At 45.5% G+C, this 15,817-nt stretch overlaps 2 protein-coding genes across 7 annotated transcripts in view; one reads left to right on the forward strand and one right to left on the reverse strand.

The window, feature by feature from the left end:
• Positions 1-187: 187 nt before the first annotated feature.
• dis3l2 (DIS3 like 3'-5' exoribonuclease 2) lies at positions 188-11,674 on the reverse strand. 6 transcript variants are annotated; one of them, XM_061796286.1, is made up of 20 exons: positions 11,587-11,674; positions 10,454-11,227; positions 10,260-10,390; positions 9,701-9,754; positions 9,426-9,527; positions 9,154-9,286; positions 7,163-7,224; positions 6,822-7,051; positions 6,571-6,744; positions 5,682-5,761; positions 5,464-5,576; positions 5,197-5,304; positions 4,824-5,057; positions 4,595-4,674; positions 3,303-3,486; positions 3,092-3,178; positions 2,539-2,928; positions 2,092-2,196; positions 1,586-1,690; positions 188-1,411 (listed from the first exon to the last, which is right to left on the reverse strand). In XM_061796286.1, exons 2-20 carry the CDS (start codon positions 11,208-11,210, stop codon positions 1,310-1,312), a joined length of 3,231 nt encoding a protein of 1,076 aa, XP_061652270.1. In that variant the 5' UTR covers positions 11,211-11,227; positions 11,587-11,674; the 3' UTR covers positions 188-1,309. The 6 variants fall into 6 exon arrangements, 5 of the variants coding, with proteins under 5 accessions (XP_061652270.1, XP_061652271.1, XP_061652272.1 ...); XM_061796287.1 differs by lacking the exon at positions 11,587-11,674 and adding an exon at positions 11,336-11,580; XM_061796288.1 differs by lacking the exon at positions 11,587-11,674 and having other exon boundaries at positions 2,539-2,669; positions 2,781-2,928; positions 10,454-11,580.
• Positions 11,675-13,460: 1,786 nt separating this feature from the next.
• The window catches only part of LOC133488445 (metabotropic glycine receptor-like), a 36,473-nt gene continuing 34,116 nt past the window's right edge, over positions 13,461-15,817 (forward strand). The window contains 1 exon segment of the mRNA XM_061796284.1: positions 13,461-14,617. Coding sequence (XP_061652268.1) covers positions 13,848-14,617 — 770 coding nt within the window. The 5' untranslated portion in view covers positions 13,461-13,847.

The following is a 15,817-nucleotide window of genomic DNA, read 5'->3' on the forward strand; positions in this document are numbered from 1 at the left end:
GCAATATTTGAGTATACTTCCTCCTTGTAAAGTGTTAAACATCTCAGCTTGTGAGGGCATCTTGTGTGTGGAATTTTACCACTATTGACTCTCCTGTTGAGTAGCACATTGTTTGCGATTGTTGACCGTAGACACTCCCTTATAACAACAAGAATGTTTTCTATCTTTGCAAAGAGGGACAGGCAAACCATTTCCAAGTATGCATTTATTTATCCAGAGATAAAAGATTGGTCTTTTTCTCTCCACCGCTCTCATGCTTGCTACCATAATAACAGTAAATCAAATAGACAAAATGGCTGCCGTGAAAACAGCCAAGACCTTCGTAGGATGGCAGAGGAACACAAGTGCGCTAGGAATACTGGCAAGAATAAAGTTACACACGATGATGATACTGCAGACCAAAAGTACTAAAATGACACAAATCCTAAAATACAAAGGGAGTCCAGTTAATTGTCAAGTGAACACATTTTTTCCCTAAACTTTAAAACGCATTTAAAGCTCACGCTGCAGCAAAACCAAAGCAATGCATGTTATAAACGGCACAAACAAGAATCATTGTTGAAAATAAAATGGCACAGTTCAATTAAATACAGCACGAACTCTTTTGAGGTACTTATAAAGCATAACAGAGGCTTGTTCAAAAGTAAAATCACATAACTTCCAAAAATCGCCACATAAAAAAAAGCTAGCATTAGCCAGCATCAAATTAAGAGCGCAAAACCGACAATCATGTTCAGCAGCAATTTATATGCTATCAAGTCTTTTCCAAATCTTAAAATGAAATCAAGGAGTGAATAAATGATTCATTTTATTAGCCGAGTCTGACAGACAAGCAATACAAGAGCTTGGTTTCAGCCTTGTAGAACCTATTGTCAAGAAATGTCAATTCAAATATGAGATTATGAACTGTGACAGTTTGAAAAATACTGGTCTCACTGTGTAAAATGAGGATTTACATAAATAATACATGTTAAATACCAGTTGATGTGTGCAAACACCATCTGTGGTGTTAACCTGAATTAGTAAAAGCGGTTCAAAATGTACAAATTCACAATTCTTGATATTTCACCTAAAGAATCTTCTGTATCCCAAGACTGTAACGTATATGAGACTAAATAAAACTAAACATCTAAAAGCTATGATGTATACTTTATCGACTTGACTACACTTTAATACAACACACACCATGATTAATTAGTGAGCGTTCCAGGTTTTTTCCTTTGCTCAAGTCACAATGTCAGAATTCCTTGGTGTTTTGCAGCTCACGGTCGTCTCCGCGATAACCCTGCTGACGTGACACGTCAAGTATTCATGGTGCAATTGCATTGGGCCTCTTGAGTAAGGCCATGTATTTCATGGGCACGCTGTCTGCTTTGAGCTGCACCTCCACTAGTGTGAAGATGGAAATGACCTGTGGCGAAATCAACAACAACAATTCATCAGCGCGCTGCACCAAATGATAGAATCCTCACCGCATCTTCACTGCTCACCGTTTTGGCCTTTACGGCATTTTGTATTGATATAAATATTCACTTCAACTGCTATATAACTTTTTCACTGGCTCCACGAAGACGATTTTTCTCACCTGCTCGACCGGAGGTTTCTGGGGGTCCTCTGGCGTCCACAGGAGAGTCAGCTCGGATTTCTTCCCCACCTTGCGATGGTGGAACGAGGTCAGGCCGGTGACAGACTGATGGTCACAGAAACAAAATGCTTCGTTGAAATGAATCACGCTCCATGGAGGCTCCTGTGCACCGCGCCTCTCCCCTTTTATCATTCACGGAGTGTATCATCCAGTAGCGCACATTCGGCTCAGCTGTCATGTCATGTCATTGCTTTCCAAAAGGTGTGGCCTCCGGGTGGACAAGAAGCGAGAGTAGATGACGTTGGTTCATCAGCGGTTAAGACGTGTCAGATAATTCAGGCGTTTGATCGGAACGCTCCAGTTTGAAACGATTAACCAGAGTATTTGCTCCGGGCGGCTGGCAGTTCACGGATTGGCGCTTGCCCTCATTAAAGATGGCCTTTGTTAAAACGGTTTTAGGATATGTGCACCAAATGTGAACGCTGAAAGTATATATGGTGAGTAACCTTGCAGTAGATGCGTTTCTGCACCCCGTAGCGCAGAACCAGCACATCGAAGGACTGATCCAACACGGCCATCACCATGGCCTCGGAGTCCAGGGGGCCGCAGTCCTGTTGAACAAAGCCGCAAAATGACTATGATACGAACAATGTCCTACTTCTCATGGATGGACTATCAAGACAGAAAAAGGAACAATTGTGTCCAAAATATAGCCTCAAAATGATATAACGGGACAATCTTTGTTTCTCACTTCTGCTTCTAATCATTGGCCCTTCTCATGTAGCTGAATAATGTAACCAAAAGACACACTTTTAGTGGGAACTACAATCTGAAACATATTGTCGAATGCCCCTCTGAAAACGGAGCCTTATACACTTTGTAAGATATTGGATCTCATTAGAGTTTACAGGTGCACCTAAAGGTGTGACTGCACTATCCAGAATGTTACTGACCTTTACAAAAACGCCAAAGAAAAGCTCAGAGCTCAGCTCCTGGACTCGTTTAGATGCAGTCTTCTTCTCATTGCAGCGCGAGGTCTGTTTTTGGACTTCCTCTGTTGACAGCTCTAACATGGGACAGCACTCTGGATGAAAACATACAGAGCAGAAAACGTCGAAAAGCGCCGGCAAAAACGTGACAATACTTCCTGCTGCTTTCACGGGAAATGTACACAAGCAGTGTTTAAAGCATATACTCAGTGAAGACGCCAGCAGTCGGTGCACAATGATGTCAGCGTAGCGTCTGATGGGTGACGTGAAGTGAGTGTAAAGAGGAACGTTCAAGGCGTAATGTTTAAAAAGCTTTTCCTCTCCGAGGACACCTGTACAGAAGTATAATGCCATCTGGAAAACAATCGTTCAGAGAAACACAAATGTTCATCCATAAATCCAGCACACGCCTGGCTGGTACATAACAGCAAGTGGCATGTTTTGGTTACATCGGTACACTGCAAATGTTTTGATTCACTTTTTGACAAACAGCAGCCATCAAGTTAAACAAGCTAACCTGCATAGGTCTGGAGCACATGTGGGTGAGGACTTCTTTGCGGGCAATGGAATATTCATCATTACCAAGAGTTGAAAGGAGACTCTTCTACATGTTTGGAAAAACACACACGTGAAAAGACTTCAATTACTTAACTGGACTTGATCAGTTAATAGTGTTGGAATTGTAACCATCAAACAGTTTTATTTGTATTGTTGGTATGGGTACCAACATTTAAGGCGCCAGCAGAAGAAAGGTCAATGTCAATGCCCAGCTGGTCACACAGCTCTTGTAGCTCATCCACCATCTTCGCCTTGGGCGGAGGATGGCGTCGGAGTAACGCTAGCTCAGGGAAATGTTTGTAAATATGGTGCGCTGTGGCAATGTTAGCCAATAGCATGAACTCTTCAACCAACCTAGAAAATGGGGGGCAAAAGGCAGCTGACATTTACACTTGGTCCCATTTGGATAAATTCATGTCTTGAAAGATAATATTAATTCACCGTACAATAAATAGCACTGTAATTTCTCATGTACAATACGCTCTACCAAAATCAGGAATTCCCTTCTACCTATGTATAATACACACCATCGATTAGCTGCTATCCATTCTCAAAACGTGAATTATGAGCCGCATTTTATCAGGTTTTTCAAAATTGTTTGTGTCGCTTCTTCTTCTTCGTCTTCTTCTACTCGAGTTCTCATATTAGCAAAGAACAAAGACGGTGATCGACTCAAATCAATGCTCAGTGATACGGTAAGCCGAGCATTTTAATAGAACAGTGAAGAATAGTCGTCTTACCGGGTTAGGAGTTTTAGCTTTGCTTTATGTCAAACTGCCGAGCTTCTTAACGGTTCCCTTCTAACGGCAACAGTGATCACTTTCTTCGTGAAAGCAGCAGAGTAACTTGTCCTTTTCGTCGCCATTTGTCAACTTGGGAAATGTGCTCCGTAAAGTGGCGCTACAAGAAATAAATCTGTTGTCTAGTGTAGACGCTAATTCTGATGCCGTCATCAAACAGATGTGGCAGCAATACGATATGGGATGCGTTCTGAAATGCAATCAGATTGCGCTTTGCTACACTCCAGACCGTTTACAAATATCAATATGGCTGCTCCCGTGACGCTGTCGTACTTAGTGAGCAGCAAAAATGTACTGTATTATATATACATTTGTAACATTAGACATTGCAGTACATAATGGAATGCAAGCACTGTGGCGGCTGGTTGACGTAATTCCCCGACGGAACTAAGGGCCGATTAATGTGGTCCAAACGTTCGTTTTTGATGTGCTTAACTTCCGAACAACATGCTCTTTTATTTCACATTTTTATACACCTTTTTCACAACCCCTAGGTACTGCTATACATCTACAATCAATGTGAAGTTTTTTCATTTTCCTTCTTCCTATCTATTATACGCAATATGGATGATTTTTTTGAGAGAAAATATATGACATACATAAGAAATGATAGTAATTAATCTAGCAAATATACAATGAGATATTGTAGCACAAATACCAACTTGTTACTATCTCTGTACTGGTAGATGTAGCAGCCTTGCGGCATCATGGTTTCTTTGTCCAAAGTGAAAGAGAGTTTCAGCTGGAACCAAAACAAAAAATGTAAGTGGTTAGGTTAAATGTGAGAAACATGCAGTCCAACCTTAAAAACGCATATCCTTCAATATCACACACCTCTAATTCCTCGTAAAAAGAAAAAAAAGGTTTGGCGGTCTGCCCACCAGGACTAACCTGGTCCAGTCGGAGCGCTCCTCCAGAGAAACGCTGAGCTCTGAGGTTCTTGGCAATGGAATGCAGGTTCAGCACCGCCTGGTGAATCGCGTCAATGGAGTGCTGAGGGTCCACAGGAGGCAGTTCTTCGGCAGCAAATGTCTTCTCAGGGGCCTCGATCATGCTCTGAGCATGATCGTAACTCAACTTGACACACGAGCGGATCACAGAGCGGCCGAACCACTCACTCAGAATCTGTTCGTAGGAAGAGGAACCAGAAATATAATACTGATCTCAAGACTACGGCAAGTGAATACATGAACATTTTGGTTTGAATTATTACCGTCTGCTTCACTGCACCTCAACAACTGCTATGATTCTCCTGTGGACATACCTTTCCTTCAGGTGTGATTTTCCAAATGGCGGAGAAGGTGAGCCTGTCAGTGAGAGGGTTCAAGCTGCATAACTCCTCACAGAGCAGCCTTGGCAACATTGGGATGACCTGGATAGTCACAAAGAACAAGATCCGGTTGAAAAGCAACAGTGGATGATCCAATCTGTGGACCAAACGGCCAAGTAGCTAGCCTGATATAAATTTTCAGCTGTCAAACTATGGGAATTATCCAGATCATTTAAGCGACTAATCATTTAGGTTACTCACTTTTTGTACAAGGTAGACACTTGTGGCTCGCTGGCTCGCAATTTTATCCAGAGCATTCCCCGCCTGCACAAAATAACTGACATCCGCAATGTGGACCCCCACCTCATAGTTCCCTGTATGAAACAAACAAATATACCTCCAGAGCAATCTGCCAAACCCCAGGAAGTGCTTCAACACCACCATTTATTAGAAGCCATAATTCATAAAGTGCAAATTACCATCCGGAAGCCGTTTACAGGACAAGGCATCATCCAGATCTCTGGCGGTCGCTGGGTCAATTGTGAAGATGCACTCCTTCCTACACATGAATGCCCAATTATTCTTCATCAGGTAAATAAATGTTTCAACTAAATAACCATTCACACTCACATTCACACCAACGGGCAATTTAGAGTCTTCAATGAACCTCGCATGCGTGGTTCTGCAATGTGGGAGGAAAGCCGAGTACCCGGAGAAAACCCGCGCAGGCAGAGAACATGGAAATGCCACACAGGCGAGGCCGGATTTGAACCCGCAACCTCAGAACTGTGAGGCAGATGGGCTACCCAGTCGGCAGAGTCAGCAAATATGACCCAGCTGCAAATTCGACAAATGACTATTTTCAGTTCTTTAAACCTAGAAACGTCTCGAAACACTGTTGCGCATAATAATTGGAAACAGTACAATTGAAGTTGTTTATTTTTGAAAAAGATTAAGGTTAAAAAACATTTCAATTCTAATCGAACGCTTGATGACTTGAAAATTACGCTGTCATTTGCGTCCAAAATCTGAAAAAAATTTCACGTGCGAAATAATTTGGACTGCAGTACGTTTCCGATGTTTACTTTTATTGCTTTGGGCTGACCAAAAAACAGCAAGTGGGTGAGTTTTTTCAGCGAATAATGGGAGGGAATCCGCAAACGTGAATCTGCAAATTGGCCATCACATATGTGCTGGGGGGCAGTGTATCTATTTACTGCAATTATGACTTTACTACTGCGTTCGCATAGGGCAGCGATTACGTGTGTTCCAACTCGCATAGAAATTCGGGTTACGTTTGTGTCGTAGGAACGGAACCGTGTCCTAAACCGAACCCTCGATAAGCATAGCCCACTGTACAAGTCCCACCTTAAGTCTTTTCTCTTGGCCATCTCCTCAGGTGGGATAGTCCAGGGCACATTCTTGGGCAAGCAATCAAGCACTTCATCCGAGAACTCTGAAAAATCGACATCATACTCTAACAAAATGCCCTCCGTTTCTGGCTCGATTTCTCCAGCCTGGCCCAACGTCTTCGCCAGCCGACTGATGGAACGCAGAGTACGGGAGAGTCGTTAACAAACACCATAATCAATGTGCAGACTAGACACCGCAATATTTACCCTTCTGCAAAGTTGCTGTCAGCCGGACAGTTGATGATGCGGCAGATGAAAAGTGTGTTGGCGTAATCAGCCGGCCGGGAGCTAAAGTCTTCCGGACAATCAGTTAGCGGAACATTAATCCTCGGGACGCGGTGGTCCACAGGGGAGAACATGGCGAAAGGCTTGTCTGGTAGAAATTTCAGGGAGCCTGTCACAGCCCTTGAGTGCTTCTTTTCAACAATGTACACCACCTGGAGCAACGATGAGAAGGAGCGTGTCAAAGAATTTAGACATAATCAAAACCACAATTGATATCTGATTCAAAATAATAATAATAATAATTACGAAAGTAGAAAGCTCACTTTAGCAGTCATTTGAAGTACTTCACCATTGGACTGTGGTGGAAAGCTGTTTTCCAGATGATCTACAAACATTAAACACAACTTGTTTTATTTCATTTGAGTGTTGGATTCCAACTCAATCGCAGTCCAGAAATCGCCGGCCTGCATATTCGCAGTTCACTAGTCACAATTTGACCTATTTGCACTTTTTGTGCGCTTTCCGAAATGTCGCTAAAGCTCTGTCTAAATGAGAAAGTCGCGCAGTAATTAGTGTCAAGGACGCCCGCGTGTTGAAGTGATCCGTCTCGACGGGGTTGAGGAAAATGAGAGAGAAGGGAGAGTCGAAGACGCAAGTGTGGTGGACCAGGAAGTGGCAATGATTAGTAAGGGGGAAGTTAGAAAGGCATTAAAGAGGATGAAAAATGGAAAGGCAGTTGGTCCTCATGACATTCCTGTGGAGGTATGGAAGCATCTAGGAGAGGTGGCAGCGGAGTTTTTGACCAGCATGTTCAATAGAATTCTAGTCCGTGAGAAGATGCCTGAGGAATGCAGGAAAAGTGTGCTGGTGCCCATTTGTAAGAACAAAGGTGATGTGCAGAGCTGTGGGAACTATAGAGGAATCAAGTTGATGAGCCACATAATGAAGTTATGGGAAAGATTAGTGGGGGCGAGACTCAGGACAGAAGTGAGTATTAGCGAGCAACAGTATGGTTTCATGCCTAGAAAGAGTACCACACATGCATCAGATTTGCCTTGAGGGTGTTGATGGAAAAGTACAGAGAAGGTAAGAAGGAGCTACATTGTGTCTTGATCTCGAGAAAGCCTATGACAGAGTACCCAGAGAGGAACTGTGGTACTGCATGCCGAAGTCTGGAGTGGCAGAGAAGTATGTTAGAATAATACAGGACATGTACGAGGGCAGCAGAACAGCGGTGAGGTGTGCTGTAGGTGGAGGTGGGACTGCATCAGGGATCAGCCCTGAGCCCCTTCCGGTTTCCAGTGATGATGGATAGGCTGATAGATGAGGTTAGACTGGAATCCCCGTGGACCGTGATGTTTGCTGATGACATTGTGATTTGCAGGGAGCAGGTGGAGGAACAGTTAGAAAGATGGAGGCATGCACTGGAAAGCAGAGGAATGAAGATTAGCCGGAAGTAAAACAGAATATATGTGACTGGATGAGAAGGGTGGTGGGGGAAGAGTGAGGCTACAGGGAAAAGAGATAGCAAGGGTGGAGGACTTGAAATACTTGGGGTCAACCGTCCAGAGCAATGGGGAGTGTGGTCAGGAAGTGAAGAAACGGGTCCAAGCAGGTTGGCACAGGTGGAGGAAGGTGCCAGGTGTGTTATGTGACAGAAGAGCCTCTGCTAGGATGAAGGGCAATGTTTAGAAGACAGTGGTGAGGCCAGCTATGATGGACGGATTAGAGACAGTGGCACTGAAGAGACAACAGGAAGCAGAGCTGGAGGTGGCGGAAATGAAGATGTTGAGGTTCCCTCTCGGAGTGACCAGGTTGGATCAAATTAGAAACGAGCTCATCGGAGGGACGGCCGAGGTTCGATGTTTTGGAGACAAAGTTAGCGAGAGCAGACTTGGATGGTTTGGACACGTCCAGTGGAGAGAGAGAAGGATGATGAGGATGGAGCTGCCAGGCAAGCGAGCGAGAGGAAGACCAGAGAGAAGGTTGATGGATGTTGTGAGGGCAGTTGGTGTTGGAGAGGAGGATGCAGGAGATAGGCTTACATGGAAAAGGATGACGCGCTGTGGTGACCCCTAAATGGTATTTACTTGGGTATAAGCGCTGCCTCGCGCAATGTGACGTCCGGTTTTGTGCGCGTATATGTGTGATGTCCCGGGCGTGTTCCGTCCATAATAGAAGGGGCATTTGTTTTTGTATTGTGAACGGACTGCATAAAAAAGATCGGATTGAACAAAAAAATAATCCAAAATAGGCCTCATGCCCTGCAGTGTGAACGTGGCCTAAGGGTCGTGACCTCCGTCTGCAAGCTCACCCTGGTCACGATGCTGATCTTCGACAGAAACCCGTGGAGCTCGCACCATCTTCTTCTGGGCTGGTTGGACCGGGTTTCCCTTCTGGGTCTCTGACTCGCTGGCTCCCTCACAGTCAGTGTCGGACCTCACAACCTACATGGAAAATCTTTGAGATTTATTCATTAAAGACACAAATAGGTCATTAATCCATTTTGTGACAGTTACCGTCCAGATTTATACTGTGGGGATTGAAACTATTACGTGGCGGAATCAATAAGGAAGTATAATCTACCTTCCATTGTTCCCGTGGTAAGATTTGTACCACGACTATGTCTCCATTTAATGCCCTGTTACGAGCAATTATGCCATCCAAAAATATATCTCGAGTGTCATCCTGCAAACAAACAAACAAAAAAAAAAAGGTTTCTTTGCACATAATTCAGTACATTACAACTTGGCAGCGAAGTACCGCTCATAAGGTTATACTAAGTCAATTTAACAACAAGAAAGTCATCGAAATATTTGTAAACTGGCCCCATCCAACAAATGCTGCAAAGATTCACTTACAGGGGATGGGAGAAAAGCGTCATAGTACTTCTTGGGGTTGATTCGCAATTGTCCCTGAGGGCAAAAAACAATATGCACAGAATAATCTTGCTGTTGTCACATCACATCGCAGCACATTCAAGGCCTTTTCACACTGCACTTGGCAGGGCGCAGTCAATATATATATATTTTTTTATGTTAGCATCTCACAAGAACATTCTATTCATGTACAACATACTTTTAGTTTCATCCCTGTTTGCAAATGTTCCCACAATCTGAGGAGAAGTACAGCCATGGAAAAGAGGATGAGATCACCCTCGTTTCGTCAGTGTTTTGTTCATTTTGAATGCCTGGCCCAACTAAAGGAACACTTGTTTGGACAAATGTCATGACGGCAACAAAACTAGAGCGTACAAGTTTAATTTAAGAATTGATATTTTTCATGGTTTCCTTGAAAAAAAAAAAAAAAATCACTGGGACAAACAGCGAGGTATTAAAATGAACAAGAAGTTAAAGAAACAAGGGTGCTCTAATCATTTTTGTTCCACGACTGTACAGTACTTCCAAACAACAGGTGTACCTGAATCAGTTCTCCTCTTTTAAGGCCATGAGAAACTTCTTCGGATGTCATATAGGGTTCAAAAATGTGTTTCCGCGAGCCTCTGCCTCCTTTGTTCTTATTCTTGTCTGCGGGCGAGTTGGCACCGGAAGCTGAAAAACATCAACTTTTCTCAATACATAGATCAGGAAGAACAGAATCGACTCCTAATGTACCTGTGTTTTTTTGCGGGTTGATGAAATCCTGAGGGGATTTGGGATTGTGACTGTCACCTGAACATTTTGACACTCCAACATTTGGCTTCCCCTCCTCCGACTGCTTGGGCAGATTCCTTTTCTTTGTCTTCTTTATGTCCTCGACTTCGGGTTTGTTGAAAGTGGCTTTGTTGAGGACATTTTCAACAAAGGGGCCGGCATCCTTCGAGGAGTTTTCTTTGCTGGAGTCTTTGGTTTTCTTCCGCTGCCGCTGTTGCTTCTTGGAGTCATTCGGGCCTAAGGGACTGAGCTCCTCTCCCGACTCGATGTCCCCATCCTGGCTCGTGGCCGTATCCCGTCTCTGTGCCTTCCTGTGCTTTTCAGACACACCTGGCTTCCTTTCGCCGTCACGCTGTGCATTTTGAAGGCTTAATTTCACCATATACACCGAAAGGGCGCTCTCATCGCCTTTGTCTTTTAAGGGAGAAGGGGAAAAGTCACTGGAATCAGACAGATGATTTGCCATCAGGTCCCTTTTTAGCGGGGGTACGCTGAGCTTGTCGCTCTGGCCTTTCAGGAGTGCGCTCGGTCCATTATCTTCCATTGGGAGAGACGACTCCTTGGCAAACTGCTCCAGATACTTGGTGAAGGTGCTGCTGCGGTGACGGCTCAGAAGCCGGGCATAGGCATCTTTGCGACGGGGCGCTTTCGACTCAGCTGGACTGCTTTTCGCCTCTTGCTTCTGGTTGGCCCTCTTGGGTTGCCGAGAAGAATCCATGGGCTGCAAAAATGGCTCTGAGGATAAATGGGGGAAACCACGAGTCACCGTGCAGTCATCGTATTTGTTAAGCAAACGTCGCATACACACTGCACTAAACCCAGGAGGTTAAAAGAGATACCAACTGGCATTCTTCTCTTTCACACAAGTTTGGGACGTACTGCGCCGATGGACCAAATGATTACAAGTACACTTTCCCAGCTAACTTTAGTGCGCGTTAGCCTTGTTTTGAGACAATACGTTACGATTTATCCAACTTCTGCGCTATATCACTTTCATCGTGGACGTCGTACAGGGTAGCATAATACACCCAAATATGTTGGGGGAAAAAACAACAACTTAATGATGATATGTCAAAGATTTACTTAACACTTACGGACGGAAACTCCTAGCTTGATTTACACAAACACTTCCGGTGTCGTCACAAGTGGTAGCGTTCAGGGTACCTTTCTGCTGTAGGAAATACTGCTTTCAGTTCCCCCCAAAGTCCCAGTGTTTTTCGAAGTGTACTAAGGCAGATTTGGTTATATTTCAAGATCAACAACGTGTTATTCGCGCATTGTTTGAAACTGTCAATGATTAGCTGGACCTACTGACAGTCGAGCAAACGTGACATTTTAACAGGGACGAAAACCTCTAGAGGGCAGCAAAGCTTCAATTATTGTACCTAGACGTACTTGGTGAACGATGAGCAAACTTGATGCTGGAAAATGAAAGCGCGTGTGCGCTGATGTGCGTTTGTGTGTAAGAAAGTATCTTCTGATATGTTGATTTTGCTTATTTTGTCTTTCAATCTCGTAGTGAACCAATCGGTTCTTATACAAGAGCAGGACCAAATTAAGGCCGAACTGACCATTTACTATGACTTTTCCTTCACAATCTGTTGTTTGCACATTTAGAATAGAAGAGGATAGAATAGCCTTTATTGTCATAGCAGTGGGGGTGCAATGAAATGTGTCCTTTTGCGTAAGACACGGCTGTTGATTTGACCCAAACAAAGAAAATGCCCATAAACACGGCCCGAAAACTCACGGGCAACTCTTTGGTTAATCCTTGAGAAACTATCAGCATATTTCTAAGTGATGCGCAAATGCATCTTGCTTGCAAAAATCCCTTTTTCCTCCGCGCGAGCAGAGCGTGAGTAGTTAAGACGGCTGTCGCAGTCGAGTCTCTGCCGTGGTTGCGGCTTGCACGAAGCCAAGCGAAGCATGCAGATGAAGAAGCAAATGACTCTGAAATATTCATGAGGCGAGGAGAGGCGGTGCAGCTTGTAGAAAAAGAGGACATCAAATCGAAGGGTCAGGAGCGCTCATCGCACGCAGGTGTTGTCTGCTTCTGCCCGCGTTCGCCATCTTTGCTCGAGTCTCGCGTCATCCCGTGTAATCGTGTCTTCATTATCGCTTTGGGTGGGCGCCGTGTCAGGAGAGCTCCGCGGTCGTCACTTTCTACTGCCATGACAACGGCGTCCACCGTCAAGCAATGCTTGAGTTCCCCAACGTGTTTCAAAGCAACATCAAAACAACAACAACAACAACATAAATCATGAAATCAACTTGCGTTAAGTTACGTTGGAAAAGCCAAACGTATTTACTCCTACCCCATCTCTACTTTCTTATGATCCTATAGCACATCAATATAGTACTAAAACCATACTATGATAACATAAGTCAGAAATACGGATACATACACATCCTTATTCCTATAACAATCCAAACGACGATATCAGTATCAGCAGCATCTTGGAAAGACAAACACAATTTACGTGTTGCCCTTCAAAATCGCAGAAACTACTCATTAAAGCCATTACGCGCTTTTCTTTAAACAATCGTAATAAGGTTAAAGTCATGGAAGACTTCCCACACTTTCGCAAATTCCTACATGTTCATTCGTATGTCCGAAATAATGCCATTTATTTTGCTGTCTATTATTGTGAGAACGCAAAATGGCTGCCTCGTCACAGATCCCTCTGGTGGATTGCAACAGGATTGCCAATCAGGAGCGTTCATTTGGGACATTTTGGCACTCAACGTTTGCAAAAGGTTACTTTACACATTTGGGATGAATAACAACCGGCAATAATGCAAAGACTCGCGACGTGAATTGATTTTCAAAAGAACATTCAAATTGTACGAAAATGGCGCTTCCGACGAACCACGTCGCAAACGACCACAGCAAACATTTCTAATCGTCTTATTACGCTATCGCAGCCTCCTTTCAGAACCGGACAGCTCCGGTCCGTTCCCACGCCCCGCCCACCTCCGGCACACTGGCGGTGAGAAAGGAGCGCGCGCGCGCGCGCACACACGCACAGCGGTGGGTTTGGGCGACACCTCAGGTGGCTTCTTCTTGTTGTTGTTGTTATTGTTTGTAGCGGGGAACTCGAAGAAGAATTTGCCTCTTCTTCGCTCCTCTCACATGGAGCGCGAATGGCTTGAGGAGCAATCGCGAGGAGATCCCGAGCGCAATGCAAAGTGGGCAAATACTGGCGGCGGGATCGTCATCGTGCAGGGCACATCCTCTTGTTTGCGCTCCTTAAACCTGCTCGCAACACTTACTCCTCGCGGTCCCTGAAGAAGAAGAAGAAGAAGAAGAAGAAGAAGGAGAAGGAGACGGAGGAGGGGGAGGAGCAGGAGGAGGATGATGGCTCTCCTCGTCCTGCTTCTGCAAACGGGGCTCGTTATGGGCTCCAACTACGGCTACGTGGAGTGGTCGGAAAACCACCGAGACGAGAACCCTCCGGCGTTGAGCAGCGCCCAAAGCATCGACGCATCCGAGCAGCAGCAGCGGCCGGCGACCGAGCGCACGGTCGTGGCGCACAAAATCGAGGAGGACCTCCCGAGGGTGGTGACCGCCTTCCTCCACAGCGGCGACTCGTCGGCGCTGAGGCAGGTCAAGTGCTCGCGGAGGTACGAGCTGAGCAGCCTGCGGGGCGGCGCGCGCGTCGCCTCGCACTACTCGCTGCACGGCATCCTGGAGACCGTGACGCACGCCGCCAACTTTTTGAACACGATCCTGCAGGCCAACAGCTCCCGAGAGGACACCTGGCAGCGGGACCTTCGGTGGTATCGCGCGCTGGTTCGGAGCATGCTCGAGGGGGACCCCAAAATCCACAGGGCCGCGGTGAGCTTCCGCGGGGACTCCCCGGCGCCCGGCACGCACGTCTCGCTGCAGGCGACCAGGAGCGAGCAGGAGGTGCTGCTGCAGGAGAGCGGGAGCCCCGATCGGTCCGGCTGGGTCAACGGAAGGAGGGCGGACCCCAAGACTGGAGTTCACCTTCTGGACAAGGAGCAGATCAAGTGGTCTGCGCCCTACCTGGAGTGCGACAGCGGGGCTTTCGTGCCCTTTTGGCTTCTCACCTTGTCTGCCGGCTTCTACGGACTCGAGAGAGATTCGGGCCTCCGATTCAGGTGAGAGAACGTTGCTGAGGGATCGGGCACCGGAGAACCACAAAATACGCAAAGAACAAAGAGGAGAGTGTCTGCATGTGCACGCGTCATACTCATAACATCGAGGATAACAAACGAAACTATCTGAAGCATTGCATTCACTGGAGTGACTTTCGTCATCATCGTGAATATACAGTCAATATCAGCATGATATCAGTATACCCAGGCACGTGCACACACAGAACCCAAGTGGGGCTACAGCACCTGCCCCCTTGCCCTGGACGAAAAAAGCCTTGTTGTTGTTTTCCCCTCTCTGTCATCAATTCCACCCAAAGTGTGGTCACCGGGCAATCACAGGGCACATGTAGACAAACAACCGTTCGCACTCACATTCAAATCTTTGGGCAATTTCGGGTCTTCGATGAACCGAACGTGCATGCTCTTGGAATGTTGGAGGAAGTAGCCAGAGAAAATTCACAGGGTGCAGCCGCAAACTCACAGATTCCGTTTCCGCGCCAACGACGTGCACCGTTGTGCTGCCCGGGATAGCAACACTATAAATATCATCATTTCAAGATTTGAAAAAAAGTCGCTTCAGTAAAAAGTCATATACTGTCATGTACAACCCCAATTCCAATGAAGTTGGGACGTTGTGTTCAACATAAATAAAAACAGAATACAATGATTTGTAAATCATGTTTGCCCTATATTTAATTGAATACACTACAAAGACAAGATATTGAATGTTCAAACTGATAAACTTGATTGTCTTTAGCAAATAATCATGAACTTCGAATTTTATGGCTGCAACACGTTCCCAAAAAGCTGGGCCAGGGTCACGTTTACCGCGGTGTTACATCACCTTTTCTTTGAACGACATTCAATCAACGTTTGGGAACTGAGGACACCAATTGTTGAAGCTTTGTAGGTGGAATTCTTTCCCATTCTCGCTCGATGATGTATATTCTCGCTCCGGGGTCTGCGTTGTCGTATTTTACGCTTCATAATGCGCCACGCATTTTCAATTGGAGACAGGTCTGGACTGCAGGCAGGCCAGTCTAGTACCCGCACTCTTTCACTACGAAGCCACGCTGTTGTAACACATGCACAATGTGGTTTGGCATTGTCTTGCTGAAATAAGCAGGGGCGTCCGTGAAAAAGACGTTGCTTGGATGGCAGCATATGTTTCTCCAAAACCTGTATGTACCTTTCAGCATGAAT

This window comes from Phyllopteryx taeniolatus, chromosome 14, assembly GCF_024500385.1.
Source record: "Phyllopteryx taeniolatus isolate TA_2022b chromosome 14, UOR_Ptae_1.2, whole genome shotgun sequence".
Lineage (NCBI taxonomy): Eukaryota > Metazoa > Chordata > Actinopteri > Syngnathiformes > Syngnathidae > Phyllopteryx > Phyllopteryx taeniolatus.